The sequence below is a fragment of the Brachionichthys hirsutus genome, chromosome 1, assembly GCF_040956055.1.
Source record: "Brachionichthys hirsutus isolate HB-005 chromosome 1, CSIRO-AGI_Bhir_v1, whole genome shotgun sequence".
NCBI classification, from domain to species: Eukaryota; Metazoa; Chordata; class Actinopteri; order Lophiiformes; family Brachionichthyidae; genus Brachionichthys; species Brachionichthys hirsutus.
The window spans coordinates 13,637,116-13,658,363 of record NC_090897.1 but is presented as its reverse complement, the minus strand read 5'-3'; the positions used below and the strand labels follow the sequence as shown (position 1 = coordinate 13,658,363).

The 21,248-nt window shown below is 41.2% G+C and overlaps 1 protein-coding gene across 1 annotated transcript in view; it reads right to left on the bottom strand.

Moving 5' to 3' along the window:
* tspan4a (tetraspanin 4a) overlaps positions 1 to 21,248 on the bottom strand; it is an 87,111-nt gene that overhangs the window by 39,321 nt on the left and 26,542 nt on the right. The window contains exon 2 of the mRNA XM_068760287.1: positions 2,794 to 2,985. Coding sequence (XP_068616388.1) covers positions 2,794 to 2,985 — 192 coding nt within the window. The remainder of the gene's footprint in view (positions 1 to 2,793; positions 2,986 to 21,248) is intronic.

Below are 21,248 nucleotides of genomic sequence, written 5' to 3'. Positions count from 1 at the left end.
TGCCGTCTTCAGAAAAATGAATGAAAACTAGTAATCTGCAGCAATTGAAACGGTGTTTGACTTGTTGAATGCTGTATTAGAAGAATCAGCTGCCAGGGTTTTGTGAGAATATCTGATCAGCACAAAGACAAATCTCCAGCTGAAAAAAAGCATCACTGCAGCCGACAGTGGTGGAAACAGCTAAATGCTCTCAGTGTCCCTTTATTTAGTAGGAACTCAGTGTCACTGCAGCTACTTGTAGTTGCTTCTTTTATGTAGGATCGACTGCTCATTTGTGTAATGTTTATATTTAATGATACAGATCTGCGTCGACTCACAGAGACTAACATGTGAATGGAACTTGCAATGCAATGGAATTTTCCACAAACTATCAAGTCTTTTCAGTCAAGTCAATGTTTATTATTATTATTATTATTATTATCTGTAATCAGTTTTAAACTCAAACAGATGCAGTGAAACAGTCAATGCTGAGGCTCTGTCATTTAAAGACAAATACAATCTCTTGGCTTTCAGAGTATACAGCAGAGTCTTTTTTATTTTTGTACAGAGATTCTATGCTTACATATTTTTGTGTGCGAATGAGTCATACTTGCTATTACAATAATAATCCATAGTCCTTTGAGACAACTCCCACCATCAGTTTAAGTGCTTGTTTTTGCGACTCCTGCTGATGTCATGGTTATGATGGATTAAAATATGGTTCATGCTTGTTCACGTTACATAGGATAAGGAGTGTTCAATTATTTTTCTTATAAACCTTTATTTATCAGTTATAATTATACCATTGCAGAAGTTATGTTTCAAGCCCTGATTTTGTCCTTTAATTTCTGTGGCAAATCTGCGATGAATATACTGCACAGTGATCGATTGCGCGATCAGTTTTGACGAATACATTGAATGAAAATAAACGTGTCGGAGTTTTCATTCACGCGATTCTCACTCTATTTTCCCCGGTAACGGGGCGTAACACTGACAGTTTTACTCTTCGTACTGACAACACGAACGAGAATGGCCTTACAATGATTGACCTTTCCTTACACAGCAAAACATTTCTCATCGAACCAAAGCCACCGGTCTCATTCGAGGAAACATCTTCTTCCACTGGTGGTACCGGATAACAATGGCTCTATAGTCAGCCGCCCTACACGGGGAGAAATAGGTGACTCGGGCGACCATCTGTATATAGAGAGAGGCTTCTTATAAACTGGTGGCTGTTGCAGCAAAACAATTCAATTTAGCCCTGCATGTGAGTGGAAAACTTTAGATAACAATGTAAAAATAATTACATTCAGTTTGTGTGAACTTTTGACAAACTGTGGAGTCGCATGTTGTCAGCTGAGAGACGTCTGTCACAAGGAGAGACATTTTAGAGCCATGCAGACAATCTAACATCTTAAACCAGATTATTGGTGTCTTAAAGCAATAGATATTTTCAAAAATGTTATTCCATAAAGTGTCTGAGACTTAAAAGCCCATCTCTTTCCTGCCACTTGACTTTAAATGTGGCCAAATCAGCCATGGATTTTTAGAGTGCCGCACATACTAGCATGGAGAGAGTTCTAGAGCCATGCATGTGTAAGCCCGATTCACACTTGACAGTCCAGTGTTTGTTCGATCCATCCGATATTCCAGCTTTAATTGTTTCGATTATTTAAAAAAAACAAATCTTTTACAAAGTTTTGTTGTTAGTGCATAAAAAATAACTTATTCTGTTCTGCTCTTTCACTACTTAAACGTGTCCTTCATATTTATTAGGCTGTTTGACGAGACCAGGCTGGTTCGACTTTGAGTTGCAAAATAATTTTAGTGCTTGGGTTTGTGTTAGCATTCACATGACTTGCACGGCTTTATAAATCCACTTTCATCCATCCCCATTTGTCCCTGGGAGGAATTTGTTCTTCCCCAATAGGTGCACAGAGAGATTGATGCCATCCACTGATCTCATTCAGATAGGGATCAGAGAATGGGATAAACCCCACCTCACCAGCATGCATGAATAGCATACCCTTTTACAAAGTCTGGGAAAAAAACTCCAAACTGCTTAAAATCAAGTTGACTGGGAACCAAATCAAATCAGCACGGAAGAGAAAATCAGTTCATGAATTCATTTCTCGACTTATTTTTCAGGAAAAGACATGAATGCATATTCGATTATTGAGAATGACACTCGCCTATTCTCTCCTTTCTAATGCGTCTTGATCACTGCTGCCACATTTCTAGCAGCATCCGCTCCATTGACAATAAAAGCTAAGAGTCAGCAGTTGTAGCCGATACTCCAAACCACTCAGGATCCTTGAAAAAGCCATTATCTCCCCACCTACACACACTTATAGTGGGGGGGTGATGTCATGTCTATCTTAATATCTTAATGTCTGTCTGCAAGTGTGAAAGGAATGTCTAATTCTCTCCAAGTTCACTTCCTGTGTCCTCTCTGCTTCTACTCTAATCACCATTTCCTCAGCACCACATACTAAGTGACACCAGGGGGAATGAGCATGTTTCAGGATGTTATTTAAACTAATATATAAATAATCAGAATAAGTAGAAATGTTGCAATGATAATATTTCAATTCAGGTGCTTTTCATGAGAAGGCATCAAGAAAAGGGTTAAAACAACACACTGGCGGAAAATTTATAGATGACGGTCAAGTACCAAACTGAATGGCGTCCTATACTGTACACGGGCTACCGAATTTATCATGTGAAATACAACTCGATGAGGGACGAGGGATCTGCTATCGTCACATCAACACAGAAAATAGCGTCAAAAAAGACTGTTGGAGAACGACTTACAGTCAGCAGCAGAGGACGGCTCTCTTTGACAGCTCCAACACATCCCAGACAACCAATCACCATGACGATGGCGCCCACCACGATGAGCAGGTTGGCTGCCGACAGGGAGGGAAGGGATGATGACAGCGTGGCAAAGTTTCCTTGGGTCACTGAGAGCCAGACTCCGACGCCCAGTATGCCACATCCTCCCAACTGCAGAGGAAGCGGAGGCGAGAAGCGGTCAGTGAGTTATCAACACGGCGAGCGAGCCTCGGCTCAAACAGAAACATAGACCGCCGCCCGGCCCCCTTTGTCTGTGTCAGTGACAGCGTGTAAAGAGTCAAGAGAAAGAGACCACAGAGATTTAAATAATGACAATTTGATTTGAATATCAGTCAGTATAAAAAACAAACATGTACAAACATGTCGGAATATTTGCAAAAATATCAGAACTTAATTGAGTGTTGATATTTGTGTATTTTTATTAATTTCTTTCTCACTTTTTTTAGATACTAATGGAAACCTCAAATGGAATCAAACTTGGTCATGCTAAGCTTAGTCTACCGACCCATCCAAGCAATGGATTACATTTATACAGCATGTAACTAATATATTGTACAAATACATTGCCACCATTGCATTATGCTGTCAAACCTGATCAGGCCCAGATTATTTTATTCCCAAGATTCCCAAAGGCAATGAGATTTTATAACCCACCATGATTATTGTTTCCCCCCCAAAGGTTTCATTCTATTTCCACCTTTAACACAAAATCGTATTTAATGAGCTCTTGAATTATAAAGTAGTCCAAGGCAGAAAAAAAATAAAAAATAATAATAATAAATTCACCGAGGCTGGTTTCCATTCACCAACATGACTAGGAGCTTCCAGTGGCTTCAAATTAAAGGTCGTTGGCTGCCAGTTATAACAGACCTGTATTCCGCTCCAGAATATATTCTCTAATGAAGATTGTCCATACTGGGGAAGACTAAAGGATAATAAACACAGTGTTGGTCCACTGTGTTTTATCAACGCAGCCTCTGGCAGGTGAGTTTAGAGCACCTCATGCTGACAAGGGGAGATGTTGATTTCCTTTTCCAGCAGGACCTGGCATCTGCCCCCAGAAATGACTGTGAACTGTTTGTTTGACCGGTTAGTGCTACCGTGATGTGATTGGTCGGTCAAATCACCTGACCTGAACCGTATGGCGAATCTGGGGTTTTGAAGATGAAGAGACGCCAGGTCAATATAGATGAAGGCTGCAATCAAATCAGCCTTTGACCTTTGTTTCCAGATTGTTTGTATTTATATAAGCTATAACCATGCTTAAACATACCGGTAATTCAAACAAAAAGGATTTACATATTTCTAATACAGTATATCTAAAGTATACGAAAGTTACACTGTTTGAAATAAATGAAGGGAAAAATTTACTTTTGTTGTTTTAATTTTCTGAGATGCACCTATAACAAAATGGGATTTTAAATTCTAAGAACAAGTGCATTTTCACTTACTGTGCACCTCTCAAAACTGATGAATTACTTGAGAAAACTTTGCATCCTACAAATGTAAGTGGAAATAAATAATTTAAATAACTGGTGTGTGATGTGAAACTGTTTACTAGCTTTATTCAGACATGACAGGGATGACAGTGACGGCTGCTTCATAACTTTCTGTTATGATCTGGCGCTACAGAAATAAAAATTAACTGAATTGAATTGAATTCATTTCAAACTTAGTTTGGTTTTGTGTGCTTCTGTAATAAATATTGTAATGCTATTGGAAATAATTCTGTTCATACGTTTTGACATATAATTTTAAAACGGTACTACTTAACATTTCCATCTCCAATTCTATTTTTTTCCCCGCATTAATTGCAATTTATTTGTCAAGTTAAACTTTCCAGCACCCTTGATCCAGTCAAACCCTCTGAATCAAAATCAGAGTCGTTTCAGCAACTCTTATATTTCACCAATGCGCTTTCCATTATAATTCAAAATATAATGGAATATCAATTGAAAATACAAACTAATTTAGGCCATTAAAGACCATTGACCTTTGTTTACTATTATTGTAGTTTTCACTTGTGAGTGAATATAAATACTGCATGCTGTTTCAAGAATGATAATCCTGCGTGGCGTAATACCCCCACGTCGACTCTCGCCTCTGCAGGGCAACAATTAATTCAACCTCATCTGCTAATTTATTTTTCTGTGTCTTAGTGCATTTATCTGACACTGGAACAGCTGAAAGCAGCAACAGTCTTTTTTTATGCTCGAGTAATCAGTGTTGAATATTATAACACAGCGCTGGTATCTTCCAACTTTTAATCAACGCATTTTCCAAAACCAAGTTCTTTCATGTCTCAGTTCATCCAGTGGACTTTGCTGCCACTGTGATCACAGTTGGTCCTGATTAGCCGCCCCTCCTGAAAAACAGCAGCTTAAATTGTTACAGTCATTTCAAGTAGTCAGACTGAGGCAGCCATCTGGACTGTCTACTGTCACAGCAGGCTTGTATTTGAGTGGATGAAAAGAACGCAGAGCAGAATATATGTGCAATACTCCTGGGTTTGTGATGCAGAATATAAGACAGGTGGATGCTTCAATTCTTAGTGCCTCGTTGCATTGCGTGCACTCCAGCTGTTTAGTGTAAAGACATATGAAGTTCTTGGGGTTATCTGATATATTCTGTACTCTAGATCTGCACGAGTTTTGCATTTGATTCATGAAAGTGGGAGAAAAACCTGTCAAGAAGACATATTCCTGTTTTCATAGCCAAATGTATTTGGTATACTGTATACATATATGAATATATGTAGATATATAATATTTATTTTACAGCTTTGGTTCTATATGCTAAAAATTAATCAGATTCAACATAAATATGTAACTTCGTTTCTAATGGATGTGCCCACAAGGCTGAAAATTGCATTTGAGTGTTTTAAACTTTGAAAGGTCATGACAGCTCCTCGATTTCATTTTAAAAACCTTGGAGATTAAATAACTTAAGTCAGACTATGTTGGCTAAAGGCACATCTGCATCATTCCTGAGCATTTGATTAATGTATCCTTCATTATTATGAATATCTACCCTGAGCCTCTGCTTCTTGCATCAACCTATGAGAACAAGGCAGAGCTGCCAGCATGTTTCTCTGACCTGTGGCTGAAACATGCTGCATGCTAAAACTTTCTACTGATGCATCACAAGTGAGAAGCAAAGCCTTACAAAAAAAATATGCTACCAACAAATATTTCTCATTTACAAATTAAGTTTAAAGACACCACCTATCAAAGGCTGAAGGGCATTTCCTGATTTTGTTTAAATGAGGTCAAATTATGTTAAGCCAAATGATTGATTGCCACTGAGCCACTTGAGGACGGTGAGTTCAATTCCTGAATCTTGATAGATTTTGTGAGTTAGTGTTGGAAAAAATACACACAAAAAAAAGCAAAACATGAAAATCATCAGGTTTCCGTGCACTTCTCACTTTTACTGCACTAGGAACGGTGATGTAAAAGTCGTCTCAGCCAAAGCGTAAAATTTTCCCTCCTGTTAGAGGGATATATAGCAAATCATTTTGCTTGCATTTTTCGCAATCGAGACAATGTGCCAAAATTCAGTGGCTTCAAATTGAATGGAAAGTCTCTCGCATCAGTGAAAAAAGGACATTTGAAAAACTCACCAGCATCATAAAAAGGAAAATGTCCCACATCGGGGCTTGCAGACAGGCACCTTTTCTAAGTCAGAGACTTTAGAATAAAACATGTCAGATGAAAAGTCCATCGTGAGGTCTAGTTGCTGCTCTTTATGCTTCTGTGCGTCCAGATATCTGTTAAATATCAATGTCTCAGCAGCAACAGGAAAAGCCCGGAGGCCTCCAAATGTTCAGCAATGAAGACATTTGAAAAAAATATTCACAGGATCTTGACTGAATCCTTATTTGTGCTCTGGGCAAAGACAGAATATTTATACTAAGAAGGTGGAAGGAGCCATGCCCAACTCTGCTTATTGGGTTATTTGTTTAGCCATAGAACCACATTCAAGAACTGAAAAGGCTTTGGGTATTTCTCAAGTGAAACTTAAAGCATATTCTCTTAAAAGCAGGCTGTACTGCTCTGCTGAGGGCTCCTTCCATGAATTACAGTTTTATCATAGACTATAGTTTCATTTTTCATTTCATTTTCTAACCGCTTACTCCGTTATCGGGTCGCGGGCCAAGCTGGAGCCAATCCCAGCAGTCAATGGGCGAGAGGCGGGGGACACCCTGGACAAGTCGCCAGTTCATCGCAGGGCAACACAGAGACGTACAACCAGCCACACACACACTCACACCTACGGGCAATTCAGTGTCACCAATCAGCCTAGGCTGCATGTCTTTGGTGGTGGGAGGAAGCCGGAGAACCCGGAGAGAACCCACGCAGACACGGGGAGAACATGCAAACTCCTCACAGAATGGCCACAAGCCGGAGACAAACCTGCGACCACCTCGCTGTGAGGCAACAGTGCTTACCACTGCGCCACCGAGCCGCCCATAGACTATAGTACTTTTTCTTATTTGTCTGTTTGGTGTAGGAAGCGGGTGCAGAATGAACCTTTGTCTGACTGTTATTAAAATCTACAGGATTTAATGTCACGTAAACTGAAATTAAATTCTTCTACACATCCAGAAGATCAGGCACGGTCCAGATTTAGTGAAACACTTAGGAGAGAAGGTTCTTATCATTCCTAGTGTGCAACCAGCAGTGTAAATGGTACATTTGTGAATGCTCTGTGTCTCTAGAGGACACATCTCATGGTCCTGCACTGTTAACTTTAGACCAGCCATTTCAGTTTCCTACTTTTCTGCTGCCTCACATTAACAATATTCTAATAATGTGTCTGAATAACATTGTTTAAGATCAGCACAGACATGCAAAGTGCATTTGCTACCAATATAATGTGTTCCCTTGGCGTGACGACGACTGTTGACAGAAGAGAGAGCCGGAAGGCTTCATTTGGTGCTCTAGAAGCAGAGCTTGCTTATAGTCCTTAAAAACAAGATGAGTAGAGTTGGGCCTGCGAGCTGGAATCCCTGAAAGGCATTTGCACTGTCCATGTCAAGTAAATAAATAAACTTAATTTCATGTGTAAAAAAATATTTGGAATTTAGCGATGGGTAAAATGCTCAAAACAATTTTTGGTGAGGCGTGACAAGAGATGGGGAGAGCTGAGAAATGCTTACATACGCCTGATCGGACTGTTAATAAACAGGTCAATGAGCAGGTGATAGAAGGATGATCGTGCATTTTACAGCTGGAGTTTCAGCGCTGTCCTTCAACTGAGCCACCTTGGAATCGCATCACATTAACACTGGCAGGATGCTTCGCCACAGATAGACAGCATAGAACACAAATCAATGTCATAAGCTACGACACAAGAGCTAACGGCAGTTAGTCTCATTGACTCACACGAGCAAGCAGAAATGAAGTAAAACACACATTATATGACAACATAGACTCACACAGATCCCCGAGGAGCTGCTAGGCCTAAATATCCACACAAAGCAATACACAATGAAATCCAACACACACAGCAGCAGCAGGCCACTGAATCGCAACGTCATCCACAGCAGCAGCAGCAACCGTCTAAAGGAATAAGAAAAAAAAGTCCCATTCCTGGATGCAGTCTGTCTATGGTCTTTAAAAAAAGCAAGAATGTAAATAAAAACAAAAATATGAAGCCTCGTGGCACACGGTTGGATAGAAAAGCAGGGTAAACATCCATCCAACTTATTGAAGCTGCTCATCATTAAAGACACAAACCCATCCTCCTTTGTTTTAGGGGCTTGTACAGGACTTTGGGTTCAATTCCAATAAAAAGTCTTTCCTGATTGCCGCAGAGGCCATCAGCATAAACAGACAAGCTGTGTTTCTAAGTTTAACGTTTTACTGGGAATAACTGCGAAGGGTCTAGATAAAACGCTCGTGATCAATAATTATGAAAAAACGGACTAGTCCATTACTCCGTCCCCCATATGCAATCAAAGCTCAGTGCAAATCATACATCAAAATGATCTTCAGACGCTATCAGTCTGAGCTCATGGCTGAAAAGTGTTCTGTTTAAAGAAACAAATTGTGTTTGCAAATCATGGACGTAGTAACCTCAGGATTGAAGATAAAAAAAAAGGGGCCATCCATATTTTTCATGAAGTCAAGTTGAAAAGCCACCATCTGTGATGTAAGGGGGCGTTTAAGTGCCTGTGGCATGGGTAACTTACACATCTGTCACAGACTTAAAAATAACAGATGTTCACCCAGATGATATGCCTGAAAGTCATCAACTGGAGTTTTTATTATTTTATTGTGTTTTTTTATTTCTTTTCTGGTACAACAAACACAAAACACAGCCTTCCAAGCTTATGCGAGGACATTCCGGCTGAATAAAGTAACTGCGTTGGGCCTCAGGACAAAAAAAATACCTGCCATAACATTTTTGTACTCAATTTCCTCAACAAACCCGTTAAACTAAGTCCCACACCTGCTCAAAAATGTGCATTAACTCTAAAGCTAGGAATATATTGAAGTAAATGAAATTCATTTTGATGTTAGATATTTTTGCACAAGTTTATTTTGCAATCTGACTGCTGGCTTTTTAACGTTGCCTCACAAAAACACGAAAACAAAATCTTCAATCTTCATATTCTAGAAAAATAAACCAAATAACATCCACGTTTGTGATTTTGTTAGCAAGTCAGTGTGTAAACAGGAATCCTGAGGCTTTTTTGCTGCCTTCAGATTGGGAATTTAAAGATGATAAACATCCTTCCTCTTTTTTGGCTACAAAGAGCCGACAACACCAAACTCCCCTCAAGTGCCGTGATCCCTGATTCTCTCAAAACGAAAGTGGAAAGCAACGCTTCAAAGAAACATACAAATGAAGCAGCTGAGCAGAATTTAGCTATATGACTAGAAGATAGTGTATTTATAATTAGTACTGCTAATGAAAGCCTGACAAACAACCAGCTTTAAGGCCGAGTGGCTGAACATATGTTACTCATATAAAATTGTTAATTGGAAATTCTGCACATTTTGTCAGCGAGCATAACTTCCCTCCGAATCAGCAAGGAGCCTATTAACACCAGCGCTCACTGTGCATTTTTCATTTGAATTAATTGATTGAGTATTACAGCAGCGACCATTTTAACAAGCAGTTATAAAATGTAAAAAAAACGAATGGAAAAAGCACATCACTGCCTCACACGACTGGGCCATAAATCAAAGGGCCAATAACGGAGCTGTGCTGAGCCCCCGTGCCGTTCATCTTGATTTTTGCATGATGTGTATCTTTTCCTCTGAAAGGCAGCGAATGCCGTTTTAAACACGACGGATGTCAAATGGCTTGATATTAGTGATATTAACCGGTTTGAGCTTCTGAATATTTGACAAGCATGAATGAGAATGTCAAAGCTTTGTAAACCTTAGACACGTAAGACAGTGAGTTCTACTTTTAAAGGCTCCGTGCAGCACTTTAAAGATTCATATGAAGCTGTTACAATTCATATATTATCTTATACTGGAAAGTACAACAGGCCATAAATCAGCCAGAACTGCTTTGCTGTATGGGGGAGGCTGCAGAATCAGAACTGTGCAGGGGTGCAAATACTTTCTCACTGTACTTAGTTAGAGTTCTCAGGTGTCGGTATACTATTTAAGAATCTGTTCTTCTGACAACTTGAAACATTTGAACACATCTTTCTATCCATTCTTTATTTATAGTGATATTATCCTTTCAAGTAACGAGCAGCTTAAAGCTTGCACTATTATTTTCTGACTAATGCGTTTGGGTAAGTAAAGATAGGTGGGAGGGGCTAGCTGTTACCCCTCTGGTGAAAGGCAGGAGTTTGAGTAGTATTAAATCTGCGTTAATTTAGAAGACTGTAAATCCAGTTTGTGCTGAAGACACTTTAGGTCAAGCTTCATTTAGAGATTGATTTACCAATGGTGTCATGATATTTAAATTCACCTAGACTTGATCTCTCATGCTGCGGGAGACGATTCCTGCAGACGACGCGCATGTATTTACTCTCTGAGGAGATTAGCGCCCCACCGTTTGTTTTTCCTGAACGCTGGTAATTTAACGTCTCACCTCGCTGCAGTAAAGTCAAAGTGAGCTCTACGGTGCAGGACGTTCACCCCCTGGTGAGTTTATTGTTGCAACTGTGCAGCAATTCTTTGATTTTCAGCTTTTTATCTTTGTTTTTGCCGATTCTGGGTCATTCAGATTCCAAATCGGAATTCAAGATTCACTTTGATTTTGCTTCACATACAAAAAATCTTTTATCTGGTAACTGACAACAAGTTTTCAGAGGCACCTTATAAATAAAGGGTTGGATATAGATGAAGCCGCCAAAACAGAACTTAATAAAAACCAGGATGACACCGTTTTATACTTTTATACATTTGCCATAAAGTTTTAGATAAGTGGCTTTAAAATAGAAAGTATGATATCATATAAGATGTGATGAAGAAAACGATTCCAATAAATCACCAGAAAGGACGCAGCGAAGCACACAACACACATCAATGATTAAAGCATGTAGAAAGCCCTGATTCATAAAAGATTACATAATCTAGCTTTCAGAGGAACGATGTGAAATGAGCTTTTCCGATCCCTGCTGTAATGATATGCGTCTTTAGACATCAATGGGGGTGCCTCCCCATTGCGAGCGTAATGGAATAGATTAAAAAAGATGTCTAAAAAATTAAAGGCATTCAGTGTTGCTCTCAACAGTCAAATATCTGTGTGAGCTTTACTTTTTCATCCTTGGAAGGCAACAAACCTCCCTGCCTCACCTTGAGCCTTAAAGGCCCAGGACCGCCTTTTATACAGCCTGATTGAGGAAATCATGTTGCCCGACTGCTATTGATAACACAAAGGCATCAAGGGGGTAATTGTTGTTCCACTTCTGAGATGTAATTAAGCGTAACATTGTGTACTATAAGTGTTATAAATTTGCGTTTAAAACCACAAAACAGTCAAGCAAGCAAAAAATAATTGGGTAACATGTTCTATCTGTCTATCCTTTCATCCGTCCATCTTCTGCCGGGTTGCGGTTGCGGAGGTAACAGTCTGAGCAGGGATGCCCAGAAACCTCCCCTAGCTCTTCCGAGGGGGGGGGATCCCGAGGTGTTCCCAGGCCAGCTGAGAGACATAGTCACTCCAGCATGTCCTAGGTCTTTCCCAAGGCCTCCTCCCAGTGGGACATGCCCGGAACGCCTCCCCAGGGAGGCATCCGTAGTAGATGTCCGAGCCACCTCAGCAGACCCCTCTTGATGTGGAGGAGAAGCTCCTCCCTGGTGACTGAGATCCTCACCCTGTCTCTAAATGTGCACCCAGGCACCCTGCGGAGGAAACTCATTTTGACCGCTTGTGTCTGGAAACGCGTCCTTTCGGTTACAACAGACCGATACAACTGCATCACTGCAACCACTGAACTGATCCATCTGTCAATCAGACGCTCTGTCCTTCCGTCACTCATGAACCAAAACCCAACGATACTTGATCTGCTCCACCTGGGGCAAAGACTCTCCACCGACCCGGAGAGGGCAAACCACCGTTTTCCAGGCGAGAACCCTGTCCTCAAATTTGAAGGTGCTGATTGTCATTCCACTCGTTTCAGGCTCGGCTGCAAACCGCCCCAGTGCACGATGAAGATCCAGTCGCGAAGAAGCCAACATCCTCTGTTAGGGCCCTGGTTGCGCCATATCATGTGACGTCATGGTCGTGCTTTTATTTTACTTACAGGGAATTTTGGCCAGTGACCCAGGGCCTGTTTGTAGGGAGACCCTATTAGAAGTATAAAGCCCCCCCCCCCCCACACACACACACACACCACAATAAGGTGGCAGTTCGAAGGGAAGATCCTTTCATCCACTCCTTATGGAAGGATAATGTGTATCAGTTTTTCTTGGACCCACACGCCCAGCAGACCAAACCCAACTCACAGAACAACTTCAGCATTTTTTTATATGGTACATCCACACAAACTCTTCACCTTGTTTTTGTTCTCTCTAATAAATACAGGACTGCTTTTCTCACTTGACCAACTGCAGTGACCCATGATGTTTTCTTGTAAGCAGAGGCAAAGTTGTCCGACCGATAACCCACAGGATGCACAACTCACGCACAGACACAAAAGCAAAGTAAGTTATCAGGCAACCTTGTGACCTCTGAAAAGCAATTATACTCTCTTTAGCTTTGCTGCAGTTTGAACCATGGAGACAAGATTTGATCCAAGAAGGTTACTTTGTTGTAATGTAAGTGGTATCTGTTGAGCACATTTTAATTTCTATTTCTGAGAAAAGGTTCCATTTCCAAAATGAGAACAAAGAAATAAAAGGTTTTAGATTCCAAAACGCCAAAATGCAATATTTCATATATCAAAACCTTTGAGTTGTTAGCCATGTTATCAAGGGTCCTGGATTTCCCTGTAGACTAAAAGGATAGTGAAGGAATGAATATTTAACGTGGAAAAAAACCTTCCTTCTTTTTTTTAAATCCTTCCCCACTTTGCCAGCATCACTGGTGCCATGAGCAAAAATGAAATGAGATTCAGCCTACATGTCATAAATAATTGAGGGATATTCAGAGACAACCGGCTAAATGAATGAAGGCGAAGGTCTGCAGACTCAAAATAAAGTATCTATCTATCTATCATCTATCTATGATCAGTGTTTAGCCGTTCAGCTAGTCACAGCGGTCGATGAAAGATCATTTGTGTCAAGAAAGTGTGGAAAAGAAAGTAACTCTTTGAGACTTAAAGACCATTTCCTGCGTCCCCTCGAGGCTTCATTAACTGATTTCTACCGAGCGCCGCGGTAAATGTGAGCCAATTGTTTCCTTTTCAAATGAGAGAAAGAAAATACAGTAAAAGCCAATTGGACTTTTCTGCTGTTTGGCCAAAGAGGTTACATTTGAAGGAATATATATGATAAGTTGGATGATGCCAAAAACCACTGAGCATATTTCCATGAAAGTAGCACATTTAGGATTTTATTTAAAACACTTTAAAACGTAAATCATTTCCCAGTGGGGAAACCCAGTGGAAACCAAAAAGGGCCACTTCTAAGGACATTATGGCAAACATGAGATTGAGTTTTGCAAAGCAGTGAGATTTCAGAACAAAGCGAAAGGCTTTGCAATTTTCAATAAAACATGAGAAAAGCATGGAATGAAATGTGTTTTTTGTCGGATAGACAAATATCTGAAACACTAGAAAAGATTGGAAATGACTGGCTGAGTTGTCTTTAATTCCCTTATTATATATTTCATCATGCCAAATGTCTTTATGTCAGGTCTTACAGTAATCCCAATAGTAACAAGTTGTCAGATAAATTGATTGCGAACGCACAGTGTCCCCATCGCACATGCAGAGAAGTGGAGGAGCAATGTAACACTATGCGGAAATGAAGCCCAACACACGCCATGCTGCCTCCCCCTCCTATCGCTTGCGGCCCTCTCTTTAGCAGGCGCCGTGCTTGCAGACTGTACGAGGTCAAAGTGTTGCAGCGTAGGCCCACACTCACCAACGTGGACATCCACTTGGTTAGTGTGGTCAGCCCCACATAAAAACAGTCAGCTGCTGCAAGAAGGTAACGTCTTATATTCAGTGAGATTCACACGCAAACATTCCCAACACAATTTGCCATTATTGAGTGCGAAGCTTGATGCGCTCAATCCGGCTATTACTGTAATACAATCTGCCCTCTAGCTAACGTCATTGCGCATTGATCCCAGATACCTTTCCGATTGGGAGCTTTTTTATTGATTTCCGGTGATGCAGGCAGGATATTAGCGTGCCCACATGTTTCACGTTTGTGTACAAAATGGGAAGTAGATAGCGATCAGCCGGACTTGGTGGAGCTGGAACAACAGCCAGTGGGTTTCTGCAGGAGAGGCGCGTCAGAAAATCAGAACGCAGCTTTAAGAACTAATTGTGAGTGTTTTTGAACCCAGTAATAATCAGGAGGGGGGGGGGCGGATCTCAAAGAATGCGCTGAATGTTGTACATTGTTCGTACTTCGTAATCACAAGCTCAGTTAATTCTAACTGCTGTGTATTTTAATGCATGATGCATTATGAATAATCTTTGATCTATTTTAAATGATTGCATGACTATGGCTTTGTGTGATTGGCTCACCTTTAATCAAGTGGAGGAATGTTGAGTTACTTGTTACACATGTTGATGCCCATGCAGTCAGCGAGATCTCACTTTTATCCATGCATTTATAAAGGCCATTTCTGATGAATGTACACATGCTGTACACACAGTGCAGACTGATGTTTGGTTTTCCCACCTTCAGGTAACAGTCCTGCTCTTTGACTCGTGTCATGCAACCCAACCACCTTCCTGTGCCGTGCATGAATGAGTGTTTCATTCCGTAAAAGCAATCTTATCTCAGGTAATAATCCCAGCAGTGAATACATTTCTCCATAAACGAGTTTGATGTTGCAAATGAGCTAAATATAACTGACATTTTTCAGAGACAAGGTTTCTGCAGCTAAGTACTTTCTTTGTGTTTTGCTGCTTTCCTCTTCGTAATCTGGTTTTCTGCCCTCAAACACAACCAAGTACACACCATTTTGCAGCTTTATATTCATGGGTTAACGCTGAAAACTGCCTCTGGCATCTCAGCATCCCGCTGACTTTGTCTTCAGCATCTGAGGCAGCCCGGCGCGCTCGCAAACAGTCAACAGCATTGCCTCTCCCCGCTCGTATTAGCCACTCCATAACTGGAGAAAAGGGCATGCATGGCACGCACACACTGGCCTACTTTCCCCCAAAAAAGGCCTGACAGCTTCGTCTCAACCTGGAATCCGTCATTCTCCACCAGCAGGAGGAAATAGTCTTTAACAATATGGTGAAGTCAGCAGAACGAGGGAGTTAAAGGACGTCGGAAAATAAGAAGAGCAGAAGAGGGAAGTGAGCAGGAAGTGCTTCTTGTGCAGCGAGTGATCTTGTTATCGGCGATATCAGATTTAAAGTCACTTTCATCCCTCACTCCTCCGACATAGCTCCAACCTTTCTATCTCCATTTAATCATGTTTCCATTTCATCAGAGCTCCTGTCTGTATTTAAATATGTGACACAATGGTACAAAATATTTGACAACAGGAGGCTTCGCATGCAGGATATCACTTTGACCCTTTCTCAAGAGTGAACTGTCAAAAATGTAATGAAATTACATGGGGAAAAAAAAACAGCTGGCATTGCTCTACTTACTTTCCTAACAATGTGCAAGTCAAAATGGTATTTAACCATTGTGTGTGTAGGTTTGTGTGTGTGTGTGTGTGTCTGTTTATCATCCAAATGAAATCTCTACTCCCTAACTGCATTACAATACTCATTACTCAGCACACACAGGTTGGAGGCTCCATACTGTAAATATAGCAATGCTGCAGATTCCTGCTTCTCTTCCAAGAACTATACTAACACATTTGTCCTGAGCAGTGTCTGCATTTGAGTGTTAAGTATATGCATTTTCAATTAAATTAAGCGCATTCATTATTAACCCCTGCTGCTCCGCCGAGGTCCGAAGGCGCGCTCACTAAATTATCTATCTGGGATGTAAACAAGGGGCACACGCAGACGCTGAGTGTCTTTCAGTCTCTGGGAGGGTGCCGTGGGATGAAAGGAATATACCTCCCTTCAGGTGTTTTCATGTTTTTCACACAAGCTAAAGATGAGAAATTGCATTGAGCAGCCTCCACTGTGCTGCGTAGCATCCTGCCGTCTTCTTCCCACTCTATTCTCTGACTGTGACACAATAAAATACTCATTTAGGCAGGAGGCATTGTTTGAATCTGGAATTTCTTTTGGCCATTTGCAATTTCTAAACCTGCAGGGAGTTTCTTTTTTTTATACAGGTAGAAGGCCCAAAGAAGTCCTGGTTTGCTTTCAGATCAAATTATTCGCTTCCTCATGGCTTTGTTCTTTTACTCGCTGGTGATTAGGGGACCAAAATCTGTATTAGCCTGAGACGGATAATCCTCCTCCGGAAAATGGATAGCCTCTCCTGGCATGCCCTCCCAAGAAATCGACAAAATGTTCTCTGTGTAACTGCCCTCCAGTGTGATGGCTTTTTTTTTTTTTTTATCTAAAGCTGCTATCCATCTAAATCAAATCACTGCAGGACATATTAAATTGTTTTGACATTTCACAACACAATGGTCAAGGATTAATGACATGACAAAAACAATTTGGTTAAAATTAGGGAGCTACAGAGGTTTGGATAAGAATGGAGTCTTCATTTTCTTCATCAACATATCATCTCAAGTATACAGGAGGCAATCATCGGCCCATGTTAAAGTGTTTCCTCCATGTGCAGACTTTGTGGCCCAAATACCACATCACCTGAGTTCCTATTGTGTTACGTACGAGAAAAATACAAATCAAAAACACTAAACTGCTGGTGGGCTTTGCCAGCCAAATGTAAATATGTGACATTTCGGGCATTTGCTGAAAGCACTAATGCTGATGCTCATCTTCTCGTGTGTTCAGCTCAGATTGCTGCTTAGAAGAGGATTTATTAGTGAGAGTCCACATTATGCAGCAGTGCTGCCTCTGTGGGAAAGTACAAAGCCACATCCTGTCGAAAAAAAGCCCGTAGCCTTCAGTGAATCTAATCGGGAAGTGCCAAGTCTAAGCAGCGCCTGCCCCTGCGCCTCCGTTACACCCCTAACATCACCTGCAGTCCAACTTATTATGCATCTAAAAGCGTGTTCATCAAATAGCTCAAACATGATTATGGACATGTCAACATTTTGGTGGTTTGTTCACCCATCAGAGCTGCAAGGCATGCCGCATCACGCATTTGAATTTGAATGCCATTCACGCCGCAGTTGTGTGAGACATTACAGCGCGTTTATGAAGGCTAAAAGAATGGGGCTGCTTCACGCAGCAGCTCATGGCCAGTTCTCATTCCGTTATAATGGTATTATGTACTCAATAAGCCTCCCAGAGAAGGCAGGTCACTACAAGTCTGTAACATACTGCAGAGCCAAAATGAACTGGCCGCTACCACCCTCTATAAATAAGATGAACCACAGAGGTGGGAGGGGACAGGGACAGACAAAAAGTAATCAATACGTCCCTTGAGTAGTCTGTCCTCCCCACACACACACACACACCTACATCACAGCAGCTGCCTGCAGGTTCGGTCTCACTATATCGACTGGGATTGGAAGGCCAGTGATTTGTAGCTGCGGCACCCAGTTTGTCAGACATGGTGACAGGACTCATCCAGTCCCAGGGCAAAGCCAGAATGGAAGCAGCAGCTCACACGCAGCGAATACGCTTCATCTTATTTCCCTAATGTCAGGTGCTAAAACTGCCCCATAAATCCGGCATTACACACGTGCACATCCGAAATGTGAACCCAGGTCGACAAAGAGCGAGTTACAATCATGCGTTGTTGTTCCGTAATTCGTGTTTTTCATGAGTAAATATTGTGCGATTGCTTTCCTGCGCCTTCAGCTGGTGATTTGTTTTTTTCTCCCATCCTGATCAGCCATTTTTACATTCATTATGCAGGAATCATCTTTGAAGAGAATGGCTCTCTCAGCCACCGATCTGTGGTGAAAATGTGCCCACATTGAGAACAGGCAAAAGTACATGGAATTCCCTTAAGATATCAGATAGGGGGGGGTACCAATCACACAACATAAAAATAGTGACTCTCTGATCAGCAGAACTAAATAAACAGCTCTATTTATTACTTATGAGGGATAATGTAGGTGCAGTGAGGTAACAAGCATATTAAACAGGAAAGGTCTGTTGGGCAGGATTTATTTTCTCCACCAGGAAAACTCTTTATTAAGTTTTATTTAATTTTTCATACACGAATGTAGTTCAACTCATTTATATCTGCTGAACGAGGAACACACACGGGATGGTATCCAACACAGTCCCACAGGAACCGCTGGTTTTACCTTGGTGGAAATGGGCAGACAAAAAGACAGCTTTGCTGGCCACATGCAAATAATAGCAGGTCCCAGTTGAACTGCATTTTGCTCACACTCACCAAAAAATGTTGGAGTCAACAAATGCTATTGAAAAGATTTGTGCAGGACCTTTTAAAACCAGAAGCAAGCAAAAGCAGGAAGCGGAAATGTGGACAAATGTCTCAGGTGTTACTGACAAAACTGGAATAGAACTAGACTTTTGTTAGTCTAAAAGTGGGAAAAATTAAAGCGTTAATTTGATTTTAAATCAAAGAAAGGTCTCCGGTTACAGATTTTCAGCCAAATGCAAACAGCATCTCAGGAACCATACAGAATACAGAATGCAAGATGTGAATGTAAATCAATAGAAGCAATCAGGCAGCAAAGACATCGTTATGGTAGAAATAGAAATTAAGGATATTTTGCACACAGGAAAACCGCCATAAAGCGAATTGCCTGAACTTCTCGAACGTATCCATACAATAGAATTATTCCAATATAGTGAACAATCCATATTAAAACCCTGAGGGTGCAAAGCATCTCAATAACGTCTCCAATAGATGAGAGAAGGCACGAAAAAAATCAACAAGTTTACTGAATCGCAAAATTACATCTAAAAATTGTTATAGTTAGCATTCACAGCTTAACCTCTATATTAGATCCTTCATTTTAAATGGATATCCTGCAGCCATTGAGATCCCAGGATGCCATACACTGACACTGCTGTGCACTGACAACATAAGAAATGAGATTTCTGTATCATTCCGGTTGTGCAATCTTTCATATCTGTGAGCTGTCAGATCTCATAGTATAGCTGAAGAAATGACAGCTTCTCACCAGGGACTGATTGTCCCCTAAGCACACCTTTGAATTGAACTGGACATAAATGCATTGATGGGAGTTCACGATTGATTTGTCTGCAAATTAAAGTGCACTTTGTGCTATAAAAGGCACTTCACTTAAATACTACTGTACAAGGGCAATCATCTGATCTAAATACACCCACAAAATAAGCACTGGTATACCAGTTCAGATCCCACCCCACCCCCCATGTTTAACAGTGGTGCCATTCATCCATCAATCCACTTCCTATAGCTGCCTGTTGTTTGTCGGGTCATGGCGGTGACTGGACTTTACGCTAGCTGGCAATGGTTGAGAGGTTGGAGACAAGCTGGACACGCTGGACACACCAAATCCACCGATGCAATGAGACTCCATGAGGAGCCCACAGAAACACATAAGGGACCTCATAGAAAAGGCTTAGATCTCAAGCGCCACACTGCCGTGCAACGGCGGAAGCCCTTCTTCCTTGCCAATATAAACTTGTGGATACAAGAATATCTCATCATTTCATGTGAACCGCTTTCACTGCGCTGTGGCGCAACTGACACAACTGATTTCTGAAAGGCAGCCATGTGACGCATCACAGCTCCCTGAGCGGAGCGCGATCGTTGCTCCTCGCCGGCCTGCCGGGGCAGAACAGGCGGCCTCTGAGTGCTCTCAGGAACGACCTGTGTGACCTCACCTTTCAAAACAGCTCATGTGAACAATGAAAGTCAAACGCTTTGATGACGGAGGTATCCACAAGACCCGAGAATATGGCATGACTCTCCTGCTTATATATAGACTGCTGCACAAATAAGAGACAAGTGCTAAAGATGAAAAAAAAAAATAAGTTCCCCAGCTGTATTGCAGTAACTATTTGCTATTTGGGGGGGTCCTTTATCGTTTCATGGTCTTTTTGTCCATTTTGACTCAACTGGATAACATTTAACAGTGATGCTGGATTGCATCATAACTTTCTGACAAAATCCGATATTTCCGCCCTCCAAGGTATTGAGAGACGTTCTGACAGCTGTTGTAATCTCACACGGCAGAAACGGGAACTCGGGCCTGTGGCAACTGGGCTGCAAGATCCACAGCACGGTGGCAGTTACAGTTCAGTATATAAATATTAACGCTCACAGAATAAGCGCATCTAATATAAAAGTAGCGACAAAATTCTACAACAAAAAAAAATCACTGCAAAATATCGTAAATCATGCTGCTAACTTATGTCGCCATGGTGTTCAGCCCTTCCTGCTGTAAATGCGGCATCACACCTGCTATGGGAAGTTGTGAATCTCCAGCACCGCCCGTTTCACAAGCCACCAGAAAAATAGTGTCCTAATTTTGTGTGAATAAAAAAAGACTTTAAAACCACAGTCTTCAGGTGTTCATCTGGTGAGTGCAGGCTCATTGAGAAAGCATCAGGAAGGCCAGTGTCATTTCATTTCTGTTAAATATCTCTGAGCTCATGGGAAGAAGATGAGAGATCATTTAAAGATTTGTGCAAAACTAAGTAGCCCCTTTAGACCTTTAGCGCTTTAAATCTCACAGGTACCAACAAGGGAAACACCTCTACTTAATCAGCTGGAGCCGAGTTTCCTGTCTAACTGCCTGTGACCGTGTAATTAATGGCTTCAGAGTTACACATCCTTTTGTCTTGACAT